At 41.9% G+C, this 13169-nt stretch overlaps 1 protein-coding gene across 2 annotated transcripts in view; it reads left to right on the top strand.

Moving 5' to 3' along the window:
• Window positions 1–3904: 3904 nt before the first annotated feature.
• Window positions 3905–13169, top strand: part of Caprin2 (caprin family member 2) — a 50651-nt gene continuing 41386 nt past the window's right edge. For both annotated transcript variants that reach the window (XM_038318558.1, XM_038318559.1), the window contains exons 1-3: window positions 3905–4003; window positions 4909–5109; window positions 9203–9265. In XM_038318558.1, coding sequence (XP_038174486.1) covers window positions 4948–5109; window positions 9203–9265 — 225 coding nt within the window. In that variant the 5' untranslated portion in view covers window positions 3905–4003; window positions 4909–4947. The remainder of the gene's footprint in view (window positions 4004–4908; window positions 5110–9202; window positions 9266–13169) is intronic.

Raw genomic sequence — 13169 nt, forward strand, 5'->3', positions numbered from 1 at the left:
GCTGGGATTAAAGGCGTGCGCCACCACCGCCCGGCAAAGCTGTGTATTAATTGATTAGATGAATTAGTGCCTTAGCTAGGGTTTCTATTGCTGTGAAGAGTCACCCTCATCACAGCAACTCACTTATAAAACAGAGGTTTAGTCCTTTATCATAATGATAGGAAGCAAGGCAGCTGCACAGACATGGTGTTAGAGAAGGGACTGAGGTTCTTACATCTTGACTCACAGGTAACAAGAAGTAGTCTGAGACACTGGGTGTGGTCTAAGTATATATGAGACCTCAAAGTCCACCTCCCCAGTGACACACTTCCTCCAACAAGGCCACACCTACTCCAACAAAGTCACACCTCCCAATAGTGCCACTCCCTTTGAGGGTCATTTTCTTTTAAACCACCACGATTATTTCAAAAATAATCTGAATGGGGAGAGGACGGGAACCAACCAGAGGAAAAAGTGTGCAGGAAAGACCAATAAGGGTATTGAATAAGAACAACATTTAGCAGGGCATGTTGGCACATGCCTCTAATCCCACCATTCAGGAGACAGAGGCAGGAGGATTTCTGTGAATTTGAGGGCAGCCTGGTCTACATATAGAGTCCCAGTGCAGCCAGAATTACTGAACTGGAGTAGGAGGTTCTTCTGTTTGTGTGTTGCTTTCATTGGTTGAATAAGAGACTGCCTTGGTCTTTTGATAGGGCAGCCCTTAAGTGGGAGGAGTAAACAGAACAGAATGCTGGGAAGAAGGGAAGTGTGGCAGATGCCATGATTCTCCTGCCTGAGACAGACACTGGTTAGAATCTTTCCTGGTAAGCCACGACCTCGTGGTGATATAAAGATTATATAACTAATTAAACTAATATGGGAGAGTTAGCCAATAAGAAGCTAGAAATAATGGGCCAGGCAGTAATTTAATTAATACAATATCTATGTGATTATTTCGGGTGTAAGCTAGCTGGGCGGGATGGAACAAGGGGCCACACTCCCTTCAACACCGACCAAAAAACCAACCCCAAAATGAGCAAAAAAAAAGGAAAACAAATTTAATGATATGTATGTATGAAAAAGCCATAATGAAACCCATTACTTTTTATAACTAAAGCAGCTATTAAATGTATATTTGTGGTTATAGCAGAAATTCCTTCCTATCTGTCTTAGTAACTGTTCTATTGCTGTGAAGAGACACCTTGACCAAGGCAATTATAAAAAAAAATCATTTAATTGGGGGCTTATCATTTCAGAGGATAGATAAGTCAATGATCATCATGGTAGGGAACATGGCAGCAGCCAGACAGCGAGGCATGGCACTGGAGCAGTAACTAAGAGCTTACATTTTAACATGCAAGTTGGAGGCAGAGTGTAGCCCAGGCTACCCTCAAACTTGGGATCTTCCGACCTCAGCCTCTTGAGTGCTGGGGGGGGTGTGTGCCTATAAGGGTGTTTGTCACCACCCCTGGTTGGAATATTATTTTTAGGTTCATCATCATTGCATAGGCTAACAAAGGCATAAATGCTAATGTAAATATGCCAGTTAGATTTTCCCAAGATGTGCTCATCACAGGCTCCATGTCCATTCTCCGTGGCTAAAGGTTTTCCTTCTCTCAGTTTGTCCTGGGTATAAACAAGGAGGGAACAGATAGATTAATGTTTGTCTAATGTTCAAGACACATGTTGGGTTCAGAGAGTCAAGGCTAAAACACAAAATTAAGGTACCTAACAGGAGAGGGAGGAGAGATGGCTCCGTGGTTAAGAGCACTGGCTGCTCCTCCAGAGAAGCCCTGGGTTCAATTCACTGTACTTACATGATAGCTCACAAATATTTCTCTGTTAACACCAGTTTCAGGGGAACCAACACCCCTTTCTGGCACCAGGAAAAAAATATATATGTATATATGTATATATGCAGACAAAACATCCGTACACATAATAAAATAGAATAAAACAAAATAAACATAGGTATATAATACCACCAGGATGAAATCAAATGGTAAGTTGCAAAATACAGAAGCAAGAAATGCCAAAGGCAAGGTGATCTTTTGTGGTCTTGGTCAGACTTTAAATTGGTTGTGCCTTTGCTTACTACTGATTTTTATCATTCTTTTGACTGTCCTGTTCTAAATAATTATTGCCCCCATGAATGGGATTTAAAATCTATTCTAGTATTTGGGTGTGGTGGTACACACCTTTAATTCCAACACTTGGGAGACAGAGGCAGACAGACCTCTGTGAGTTTAAGGTAGGGTGGCACACAACTTTAATACAAGAACTTGGGAGGCAGAGGCAGGCAGATCTCAGTCAGTTCAAGGACAGCCTGGTCTACAGAGGGAGTTCTAGGACAGCCAAAGATACACAGAGAAACCCTATCTCAAAAAGCCAGAAATTAAAATTAAAAATAAAAATAAAAGAATTGGAGGTTAAAATAAAGCCACATAAAGATGAAAAATACACAGAGAGTCTGGATACTGTATGTTATTATGTTCTTTTTGAATTGTTTGAATGCTGAGGAAGGAGCAATAGCTGCTAAAAGATATTTGTTTATAAATGCTGCTGAATTAATCCAAGATAGGTATTTTGAAAATACCTTGACTTCAAAATTGAAGTAAAAAAGTATGTTTCTTTGGAGAAGAGGTTTTGTTTTTGTTTCTACAGGAAATGAGAGGCTGTGGATTCATTCTGGGGTAAGAAAAATCAAGTTTGATCAAGGAAGACTACCTGAGAAATCTCCTGTACGAACAGATGGCCCGGATGTCTGAGTTCTACATCCAGAACAGATTCAAGATGCTGCCTGAGATGATCAAGCCCCACATGATACTCCAGTCAAGACTTGATCATAATTCAAAATTTTCTATAGGTGCCCAAAAGATTATCAGCGCCCCCAACAAGCAGGAAGTAGCTTGGAAAAACTATGCCCACTTTCCCAAAAAATGGATTATGGATGTTTGCCTTTGTTTAGAATATTGGTTACAAGTTGTTATGGATATTGGTCAGTAGAAAAGCTAAACAAAGGGATTAAAATCTATTCTACTTGGTAAAATACTTGGATACAAGTTGGGGGCAAGTCATTTTTTTTTTTTTTTTTTTTTTTTAGTTTTATTACTTCGTTTATTTAGTTTTTGCCTATCCCAGCCTTCCTAGGATTAGGGAGTAAGCCACCCCCACTAAAACTTTTTTTGATACAGGAAACATCACCAGTCCCTCAGAACTTTATTTAAACGTCTTTTCTACCAACTTTATGCAAGTCGATAATTTTACCAGCTCTTTCAGGGCCAATGAAATGAATTGTTTCATGGCTACACACAGCCTTGTCTCACACCTGTCTATTACAACCGCTGCAGTCATGGGCTCTGCTTTTGTGGTAGGGCTGTTCTAGAGCTTTCTAATCTTACAGGCTGAGTCCCGAGAGGAAACGGTCTTCATTTCACAGTGAAAAAATAATCATCGGGTGGCGGGGGCAAAGATGCTCTTGTATTTTAAAAGCGCCCACCTAACCATCAGTGCCTGGAGAGTGGTTTATCTGGTCATTCTGCATACGCCTTACTGCCTCTTCGTCAGGGATTGCAATCATCTGCAAAATGTCACGTGGCCCGCTAGTGCTTGCGGACACGAGTGAGTCCACCTAGGCCACCATGTGCAGAAAAGCGCCGGGACCGCAGGCGCTGAGCGGAGTGCAGAGCAGAGCAGCTCCGGGAAGGACCGGTCCCGCGCTGGTCCCGGGCACCGAAGGGGGTGGGCTGAGGAGGCCGGGAGCACGAGAGGGGGCGGGGCGAGGAGTGGGCGGGGACACCTCTCGGGCTCGGGGGCGGGGCAGAGAACAGGAAATGGGCGGTATGTGGGCGTGGCCTCCCGGCGCGCGTCCTACATAAGCTGAGCGCGCGCCGTGCGGGGCGAACTTGGGCGCGAGCGGCGGAGTGGGTTGCGCGCTCCGTCGGCTGCCGGAGTGCGGGGTGGCGTCGGCCGGCGTCGCAGCGCGTCCGGCTCCCGCGCGCTTTCGGAAGCAGCCCGGGAGGTGATGCTGAGTACCCCGGGGTGGGCGGGTCTGCGCGGTCGGCGGCGGGGGCGGGTTGCGGTGCCTCAGGCTGTTTCAGCGGCCTTGCAGAGCGCTTTGCGTCCCGGGGGCTGCGTGGGCCCTTGGACCTGCGACCCCGGCTGAGGCGCCTGTGCTTGGCCGCTGAGGGCACTCGAAGGAGCAGGGGCTTGCAAGAGCTGTCCGGCTTTGGCTTTGCTCCCTGGGTGGAGGTGAAGTGCCCGACACCTTGGTGTCTTGGGTTCTTTGGTGCGAGCTGTGGAAGTCTTGCCGGTACGGGAGTGGGTGATTGGGAGTTAGTGTAAATACAACCGGAAGCCACCTCGGTATGCAGTTTGTGAGAGGACTTGGTTCGCTACGGTGTCTGGGGGTGATGCACTCGGCTAGGCCCTGGGCCAGGCAAAGAGACGGTAACATTCTTGTTCCAGAAACTTGGTTCACGTAGACTTTGAGGTAGATTGAAGTTGGGGCTAAAGTAAAGGCTCAGGTAAAGAGGTGCTCCTGTGGAAAGTGGTTGTCCTCCCGCCCCGGGTGATGACCATAGAAATTATTCAGAATGAGGAGTCAGAAGCCTTTTGCTTGCTTGGCATTCTTCTCCGTGTGGGAAATAGAACTTTTGGAAACGTTCCTATAGTGTAGATTTTGCCTGCGTATGGGCTGTCTTTATTGGCCGTTGCTTGCGGTCAATTACCTTAGGGGAGTGGAAGTATGCCGTCTCAAGCACCATTGTGTTTTGAGTTCATTTCTGTGAAAGAGACTTTCCAGAGAAGTTGAAGCTCGCTGTGCTCCTTTAGTTTACGTTGGTACTTAGCCGTCTCCCCTCCCCCAACCCTTCAGCGTCCTCTGTTTCAGTGGTGCAACTCTTCATCTCTTTATGGTTTAACCAGTCACCTTCAGGCCATTCAGAGGAGGGAAGAGTGGGAAATATGAAGTCAACCAAATCTCATGAGAACCACAATCAGCACGGGGAAAACGACCAGCCATCTACTCTCAGTTCTGCTGCATCTCCTTCCCAGGCCTATGAAACCTATATCGAGAATGGACTCATATGCCTTAAACACAAAATTAGAAACATCGAGAAAAAGAAGGTAACTTTTTACCCCCTCCAAGTCCTGAATGTGCATGACCTTAAGCCAGGGTTAAGGAGCTGATATATTCTTTATCATCAGAGAACACAGATCTTCCAAGAAATTTAACTGACCTTGAGATCTAGTTGCTTGGGAATAATTAAGCATCTAGGCTAAATGCTTGCTTCATTTGTCAACGTAGCTGAATAATAATATTCACAGTAAAATTGTTACACATACTGCTTTTGAAATATTTGGAAAGTTTACTGTTTTAGGTCTGATTAATTTATTGAGTTATATTATTGTTTCTTTAGATAAAGAATAGCTTGATATTTTAGTTCATTCTCCTTGTGATTGCATCAAGTACAGCTGCTGAGGTCATTGGAAGCATTTTATCATGAGCCAGAAATGTTTTAACATTATTTTTTCCACTGGTTTAAGATTGGTTCATGAAATTATTGTAGAGAGCTTTGTAAAGAGATTTGGATTCTTACCAACCTGACATTACAGTAAATGGTATGGTAAAGATCCAGATAATTTCTCATTTCCTGAGTCATTTAGCCTGTGAAACTGTCCCTCGGGATGTCATGATTCTCATTTGCTTCAGACAGGTAAGGCTGAATAAGTATCTGGACCTACGTTCTCAAAAATGTGTGCTGAAGACCTAGCGAAACATTAGGAAAGTTTTTTTTTTTTTTTTTTTTTTTTTTTTTTTTTGTGGAGTGATATGAAGAGATTTTTGAGTTTTATTGACTATATCTTCCCTTGCAGAAGGTCTGGCGGCTGGTAGTTTCTGATTACCTTTTCCATGCATTTTTTGGATGAATGCATTTGATTACTAGTGTGACAAGAATATTGTGCCTGGGTCAGCACAGGTTCCTTAACACTGAGAACTAGCCAGTGCAGTGCCTGTTAGTGGAGAGTCATTAATGACTTTCCTAGCGTAGAAGCTGAATATGTGTATTCCTGTATTATCAAACTAAACCGTAACACTTTAATTCTGAATGTCTGTCTGCTACTATCAGTGCCTTTGTTTCCAGCTTCCAGGAAAACATTTTAAGACCTAAAACCAGTGTAGGAGGAGCTTGCAAAATGCTTGTGGTTTATATCATGATTATGGGACTAATAAATGCAATTTTTAATGTATTTTGCAAATTTAATATGAAAGACAGTGTAATATCTTGGTCCTTCTGTTAGAAAGTTAATTATTATGAAAATGTCACACAGCTCAACAGGTAACAATTAGTAGTATAAGCAAGCATGAACTGGTGCAGAACTAGTCAGCCGTGATGCTACTGCTGTTTGTGCTAGATCAGTGGCTCTCAACCTTCCTAATGCTGTGGCCCTTGAATACAGTTCCTCATGTTCCATACAATTATTTCGTTGCTACTTCATAACTGTAATTTTGCTGCTGTTATGGATTGTAATGTAAATATCTGAAATGTGACCCCAGAAGAGGTTGCAACCCACAGATTGAGAACCACTGTGCTAGATAATTCCTTGTTGTGAGAGACTGTCCTGAGCATCTGCTTAAAAGATACCAGAAGCATTCTCTGCCTCTAAACTCTGCAACTTGTGGATAGCTTCAAATATCTCTTGGAATGAATTGCCCTGGCTGAGCACCTCCAGTTTGGGGGTCTATGGTTGACTTTAGACCCTATTTAAGTAGACTTGTTATAAATAGAAGCCATTAAGAGGAAAAAAAATTCAGGCTGTTGAGATGTCTTAGCTGGTAAAGCTGCTTGCTGCATAAACCCGATGACCTGAGTTCAGCCCCAGGATTCTGCAGTGGAAGATCATCAACTCCCCAGAGTCCTCTGCCCTCCATCAGCCCCAGGATTCTGCAGTGGAAGACCATCAACTCCCCAGAGTCCTCTGCCCTCCACACATATACTTATAATTTAAAAAGATTCGGGGCTGGAGAGATGCCTCAAAGGTTAAGAGTATGTACAGAAAACGGCATGGTAGCGAATGCCTTTAATCCCTGCACTTAGGAGGCAGAAGCAGGCAGATCTCTGAGTTCAAAGCCAGTTTGGTCTACATGATGAGTTCCAGGACAGCCAGGGCTATGTCTCAACACCAACAACAGCATAGAGTATTTAGAGCTCTTGTAGAGGACCTGGATTTGATCCCCAGCTCCCACATCAGGTGTCTTACACACCACCTGTAACTCCATTTGCTGGTGGTGGAGCAATGTTCAGTGATGACTCTGGCCTCTTGGGGCACCTGCACTTAGTTGCATACACCCTCACACAGATACACATAGTTAAAGTAAGTCGGGCATGGTGGATCGTTCCTTTAATGCCAGGCACTCAAGAGGCAGAGGCAGGCAGATCTCTGAGTTCAAGGCCTGGTCTATAAAGTGAATTCTAGAACAGGCAGGGTTATACAGAGGTACCCACCCTGTCTTGAAAAACCAAAGAAAACAAAAACAGAAAAAAAGAAAAATTCAATCATTAGACTTATAAGACTTGCATACTAGTTCATAGTAGTGAACTTAACATACTGACAGCTCTGTGTATCTTGTTACTTGACATATTTTTTTCCTCTAAACTTTTTCTTTATCAGTGCTGATATTTTCATATTCTAATTAGGTAATTCCAATGTAATCCTTTAAATAACCCCTTTCACACCTTATTATACTACACCCGTTAAAAACCCCAACACACTGACCTGCTCTTGTGCCTCATCTTGGGAAACTTCAGGTTCAATAATGCTTTTAAATACAGTGAGTTTACTTTTTTTTCTTTTTTCTTTTGGTTTATCAAGATAAGGTTTCTCTGTGTAGCCTGGCTGTCTTGGAACTTGCTTTGTAGACAAGGCTGGCCCTGAACTCAGAGATCTGCAGGGATTAAGGGCGCACACCAGCACAGCTCATCTAGGAGTTGACATTCTTTTCTTTCTTCTGGTTTCTCAAGACAGGGTTTCTCTGTGTAACAGCCCTGGCTGTCCTGGAACTTGCTCTGTAGGCCAGGCTGGGCTCAAATTCACAGAGATTTGCCTCCCTCTGCTTCTCGAGTGCTGGATTAATGCATGCACCACCACCACCCAGTAGAGCTTATATTCTTAATAGTACTACTATGGGTCTTTCCCCAAAATGAGGCTTAACTGTTGGATAATTTTATTGTGATACCAGATTTCTAGGAATTCTATTATTCACATAGAAAGTTATTCCTGTGAGATTCTTTGAGTTAATACATGGCAAAAACTCAATCCTCTAGTCGTTTTTTTTTTTTTCTAAATAGTATATATCTAAGTGAAAGACTATTGCTTATCTCAGAATTGTGACTAAATGAGTGGGGAGTGGAGCACCTGCCACAGTGCCCTGTCCCTTTACTAAATGAGTGGGGAATGGAGCATCTGCCACATGCCCTGTCCCTTTACTAAATGAGTGGGGAGTGGAGCACCTGCCACAGTGCCCTGTCCCTTTACTAAATGAGTGGGGAGTGGAGCACCTGCCACATGCCCTGTCCCTTTACTAAATGAGTGGGGAGTGGAGCATCTGCCACATGCCCTGTCCCTTTACTAAATGAGTGGGGAGTGGAGCACCTGCCACATGCCCTGTCCCTTTACTAAATGAGTGGGGAGTGGAGCATCTGCCACATGCCCTGTCCCTTTACTAAATGAGTGGGGAATGGAGCATCTGCACAGTGCCCTGTCCCTTTACTTTAACTGCTGGGCAGGTTTGCCTTCTGAGAGGCATTTCCTGTTCCCAGAATAGGAGATCTTTGAGGTAGCTGAAATACCAGCACCAGTGCATTCCAACTACAGTGGTGTATAACTATACCTACAATGTTCAGCTTATTCTTAAATTCTGGTTGGGTGGAAGTTCTTTTTTTTTTTTTCTTTGCATTGGTCGAGGACCTGAAATAGCTACCAAGTTGTGGTAAGTTTACCTGGAATCTGCTGGACTGATTACATGGGGCAAAGAGCAGACCGGTACTGCTCTGTTTTTTGTTTTTTGTTTTTTTTTTTTACCTGACTTAGGAACTCATACAGTTGCTGTCTGCCTAAATGAAATTATAGTCTGGCATGCTATCTTATTTCAAGAATCTTGTTTGCTTCAGTTTTTTCTATCAGACTATACCATAAAACACATATTTCTGTTTTGTAGCTCAAACTGGAAGATTATAAAGACCGCCTGAAAAATGGAGAGCAGCTTAACACAGACCAGCTGGTAAGTAGCTTGAAATCCTTTGTTAGATGTACTGTCTGCTTTCTTTTCTTTTTTTGTTTGCTGTTTTTTTAATTTTTTTTTTTTTTTTTTGAGACAAGGTTTTGCTGCGTAGCTCTGGCTGCCCTGGAACTCACTGTGTAGACCAGGCTGGCCTTGAATCTACAGAGGTCTGCTTGTGTATACTATTAGATGATACTGTTTGGATATGGGTAAAATAGAACAAATTAGATGAGTTACCATATACATTGGAATTTAATTTATGCTAGGAAGACTGAGTATACTCAAGTTTTTAGCTCTTCCTGATTTAATATAAACTTGGCATCTTTCTATTCTTTTTTTTTTATTTATTATGTATACAATATTCTGTCTGTGTGTATGCCTGTAGGCCAGAAGAGGGCACCAGACCCCATTATAGATGGTTGTGAGCCACCATGTGGTTGCTGGGAATTGAACTCAGGACCTTTGGAAGAGCAGGCAATGCTCTTAACCTCTGAGCCATCTCTCCAGCCCCACATCTTTCTATTCTTGTCTGTTTCTTGTAGCTTTGTCTCATGATTCTGAGTTGCTCTCTTTCAGTTTCTTTCATACTTGAGCTATGTCTCTAGCCTTTTAAAAATTAACTTCACTATAAATATTGACAATACATTTTTTTTTCTTATGAACTCATAGTGGTACTCCTGCATCACCCTATGAAATCCTGTAATTGCAGGTATGCAAGGTGCCATGCTTAGCTACAGTGTTTTCTTTTACATATTTGGCCTGTTCATGGTATACCTGATAATTCCAGATTTTATCTAATTTGTGAGAGAGAGTGTTTGCAATATGGACTAAAAAAAATTCTTAATTGCTATTTGCTGTTTTTGCCTGATCACATTTCCTGCCTTTTAAGATGGACAAAATGTGCCTGAAGTTATTTAAGATTCATTCATTCATTCATTTATATTTTCTGAGACAGGATTTTTCTGTGTAACAGCCCTCGCTGTCCTCAAACTCATTCTGTAGACCAGGCTGGCCTTGAACTCACAGAGTTCTGCCTGCCTCTGCTTCCCAAGTGTCGGGATTAAAGTTGTGTGCTACCACTACCTAGCTTAAGATTTATTTTTTAAAATGTATGTGTATGCTTGTGTGTCTGTGTGTGGGTATGTGCTTGTTAGTGCAGATGCATATGGAGTCTAGAAGAGGGCGTTGGATCCCCTGAAGCGTAGTTACAGGCAGTTCTGAGCTGCCTGGTGTGGGTGATAGGAACCAAATTCACATACCCTAGAAAGAGCAGCAAGTGCTTTTTAACTACTGGACTGTCCCCTCTAGCGTGGTTATTTGATCTGGCTCATGGACTTGTTAACCTTTTATTTAAACCTTGCTGTGTTGTCATCTCTGACTCAGAAGTTCTGTGGTATAGAAATTAGATTCTATTGAGGCATGGCTTTGCCTTGTGTCACCTTTGAACATGGTGTACCCTCCAGCTGGTGAAGGCGCCTGGCTTTAGTGAGCATTATATCCTTGTTTTTGTTTTCATGCTCTGTTTACTAACTTCTAAAGCTACAGAGAAACCCTGTCTCGAAAAGAAAACAAACAAAATTAAAATCCTAAAAAGCACCAGTAGGATAGTCTTGGTGGTGCACACCTTTAATCCCAGCTCTTCGGAGGCAGAGGCAGTAAGAGAGTTCCAGAAAACCAGGCTACACAGGGAGACCCTGTCTTGAAGCAAGACAAAATAATAGTAAAAAAAATGAGTATGGACAGTGCTTGAAGAATTGTATCTGAGGTTTCTCTTTGGCTTCCATATGTACTTACATGAGAACACACATGTATGCAGTCACATTAAAGAGGAATCACAGAGTAAGGTTTCCTATGCAGGTAGAATTGAATTTGGTCTAGGAACCAGGTAGGACCCTTCATTACTGGGTGAAGGAAGAATGGTACACATTAGTAAATTTAGATACTACCCGACTAATTATTGCTGCCTCTTGAGAGAGAATGTGGAATGGGATCCCTTCTAGTTTTCTACCCCTCTGAGGATTATGTGCTGTCATTACATTTTCTGCCTATATAGCTGGAGAGCTTCTTTGTCTTTTCTATTATGAAATATATGGTTCTGACAAAATGTTACTCTTAAGTTCTAGTGGATATAAAACAAGCATAGGTGCTCATCTTGACTCAAGTAATACATACAAACATCACTGATGGGTCTTTGCTGGCACTTTTTAAAAACTACAATTTTACAAAGTTTGGTGGCAGCAGCCGGAGGTGAAAGTTCCACCAGGCCATTGCATGAAAAGCAGGCCAGTAAGTTCATAGCTGCAGTTACTGGCTGAAACAGCAGTAGATTTGGGTGCAGCCACTGTGCCAACAGAAAAACAGAAGAGGATACTGAATCCTTTGGAACTGGAGTTCTAGATGGTTGTGAACTGCCATATAGGTGCTGGGAATCGGAGCTGGAGTCCTCTGCAAGAGCAACAAGTGCTCCTAACTACCTAGCGAGCTCTCCAGCCCAGCCCCTGCTTTTGTTTTCAACAGACCTGTTTATTCCTATTAAATTTATTAGAACTGTTTTTTGTACCTTATGATCAATTGCTATATATTTTACAGTTTGTCTTTATTTAGAACTATTCACTCAATTTTTATTAATGTAAGTAGCTTTATCTTATTTTTGTTTACTGTGTATGGATAGATGGACACTTCAGTTGCTTTTGTTTTTGACAGTAAGCAGTTCAGCTTTCATCACTTTTACATATTTTGATAGGTGAAAGACTTTTTTTCAGGGAACACATCAATCGTTGGTCTATAGCAATGGCTCTCAACCTTCCTAACGCTGTGTGACTCTTTAATACAGTTTCTTGTGTTGTGGTGACCGTCAACCATAAACTTACTTTGCTACTACTTCATGACAGTAATTTTGCTATTGTTGTGAATCATAATGTAAATATCTGAGGTACTACCCTAATGGGGTCTTGACCCACAGGTTGAGAACCAGTGGTCTATAGAGTTCATCTGTAGTTAATTTTGTAGATAAAAATGTCTGGTTTTAGAATCATCATATTCATTTATAGTAGTGGGTATTTAGCAGTTCCTCCTCTTTCTACATATTTATAGAGACTTAACTATTACCAGAATTTTGTTGTTATTATCATGGGAATTGAGTGTAGGGCCTTGCTCTTGCTAAGTTAGTACTCTGCTTACCCAGTTTGTCAAACTTTTCTCCTAGCAGCTGTACTGAACTATAATGTATATGTCACTAAGGAAATTTAATTATACAATAATAATAAATTAATATAATAATGTAATTATAATAATATAATTGCTATAATAATAAATTAATATAAATTAATTTATAGCATATTTGTGCAGCCAGGCAATTCTTACCACAGTCCAATTTTGGAAAATTCTATGAACTTCTGATGTCCCCTTTTATCCTCTGCTTGTTTTTATCTTTATAAATTTTTCTTTTCTGGTCATTTCATGTAAAGACTTAAAAACATTATTTTATAGCCAGGCACTTGGGAGGCCAAGGCAAGTTGATCTGTGTGAGTTCAAGGAGGCCAGCCTGGTCTACATAGTGAGTTTCAGGACAGCCAGGGCTACATAATAGAGAGATCTTGTCTCAAAACAACAACAACAACAACAACAACAACAACAAAATCTTTAAAAACTTTAATGTATGTGAGCATTTTGCCTGCATGTATGTCTGTGTAACACTGTGTTCCTGGTGTCCTTGGAGGCCAGAAGAGGGCGTTAGATCTCCTGGGACTGGGTTAAGAGCTACCATGTGGGAGTCAGAATTGAACTGGGGTTTTCTAGAAGAACAGCCAGTGCTCTATATTTCTGAATCCCCAAAGCAAAGACTTTGAATCTAGACTCTGTTGTTAAGTATAGCTATGGAAAATTATTTATTTATTTAATTTTT

The sequence above is a fragment of the Arvicola amphibius genome, chromosome 2 (genome assembly GCF_903992535.2).
Source record: "Arvicola amphibius chromosome 2, mArvAmp1.2, whole genome shotgun sequence".
In the NCBI taxonomy this organism is placed as follows: Eukaryota; Metazoa; Chordata; class Mammalia; order Rodentia; family Cricetidae; genus Arvicola; species Arvicola amphibius.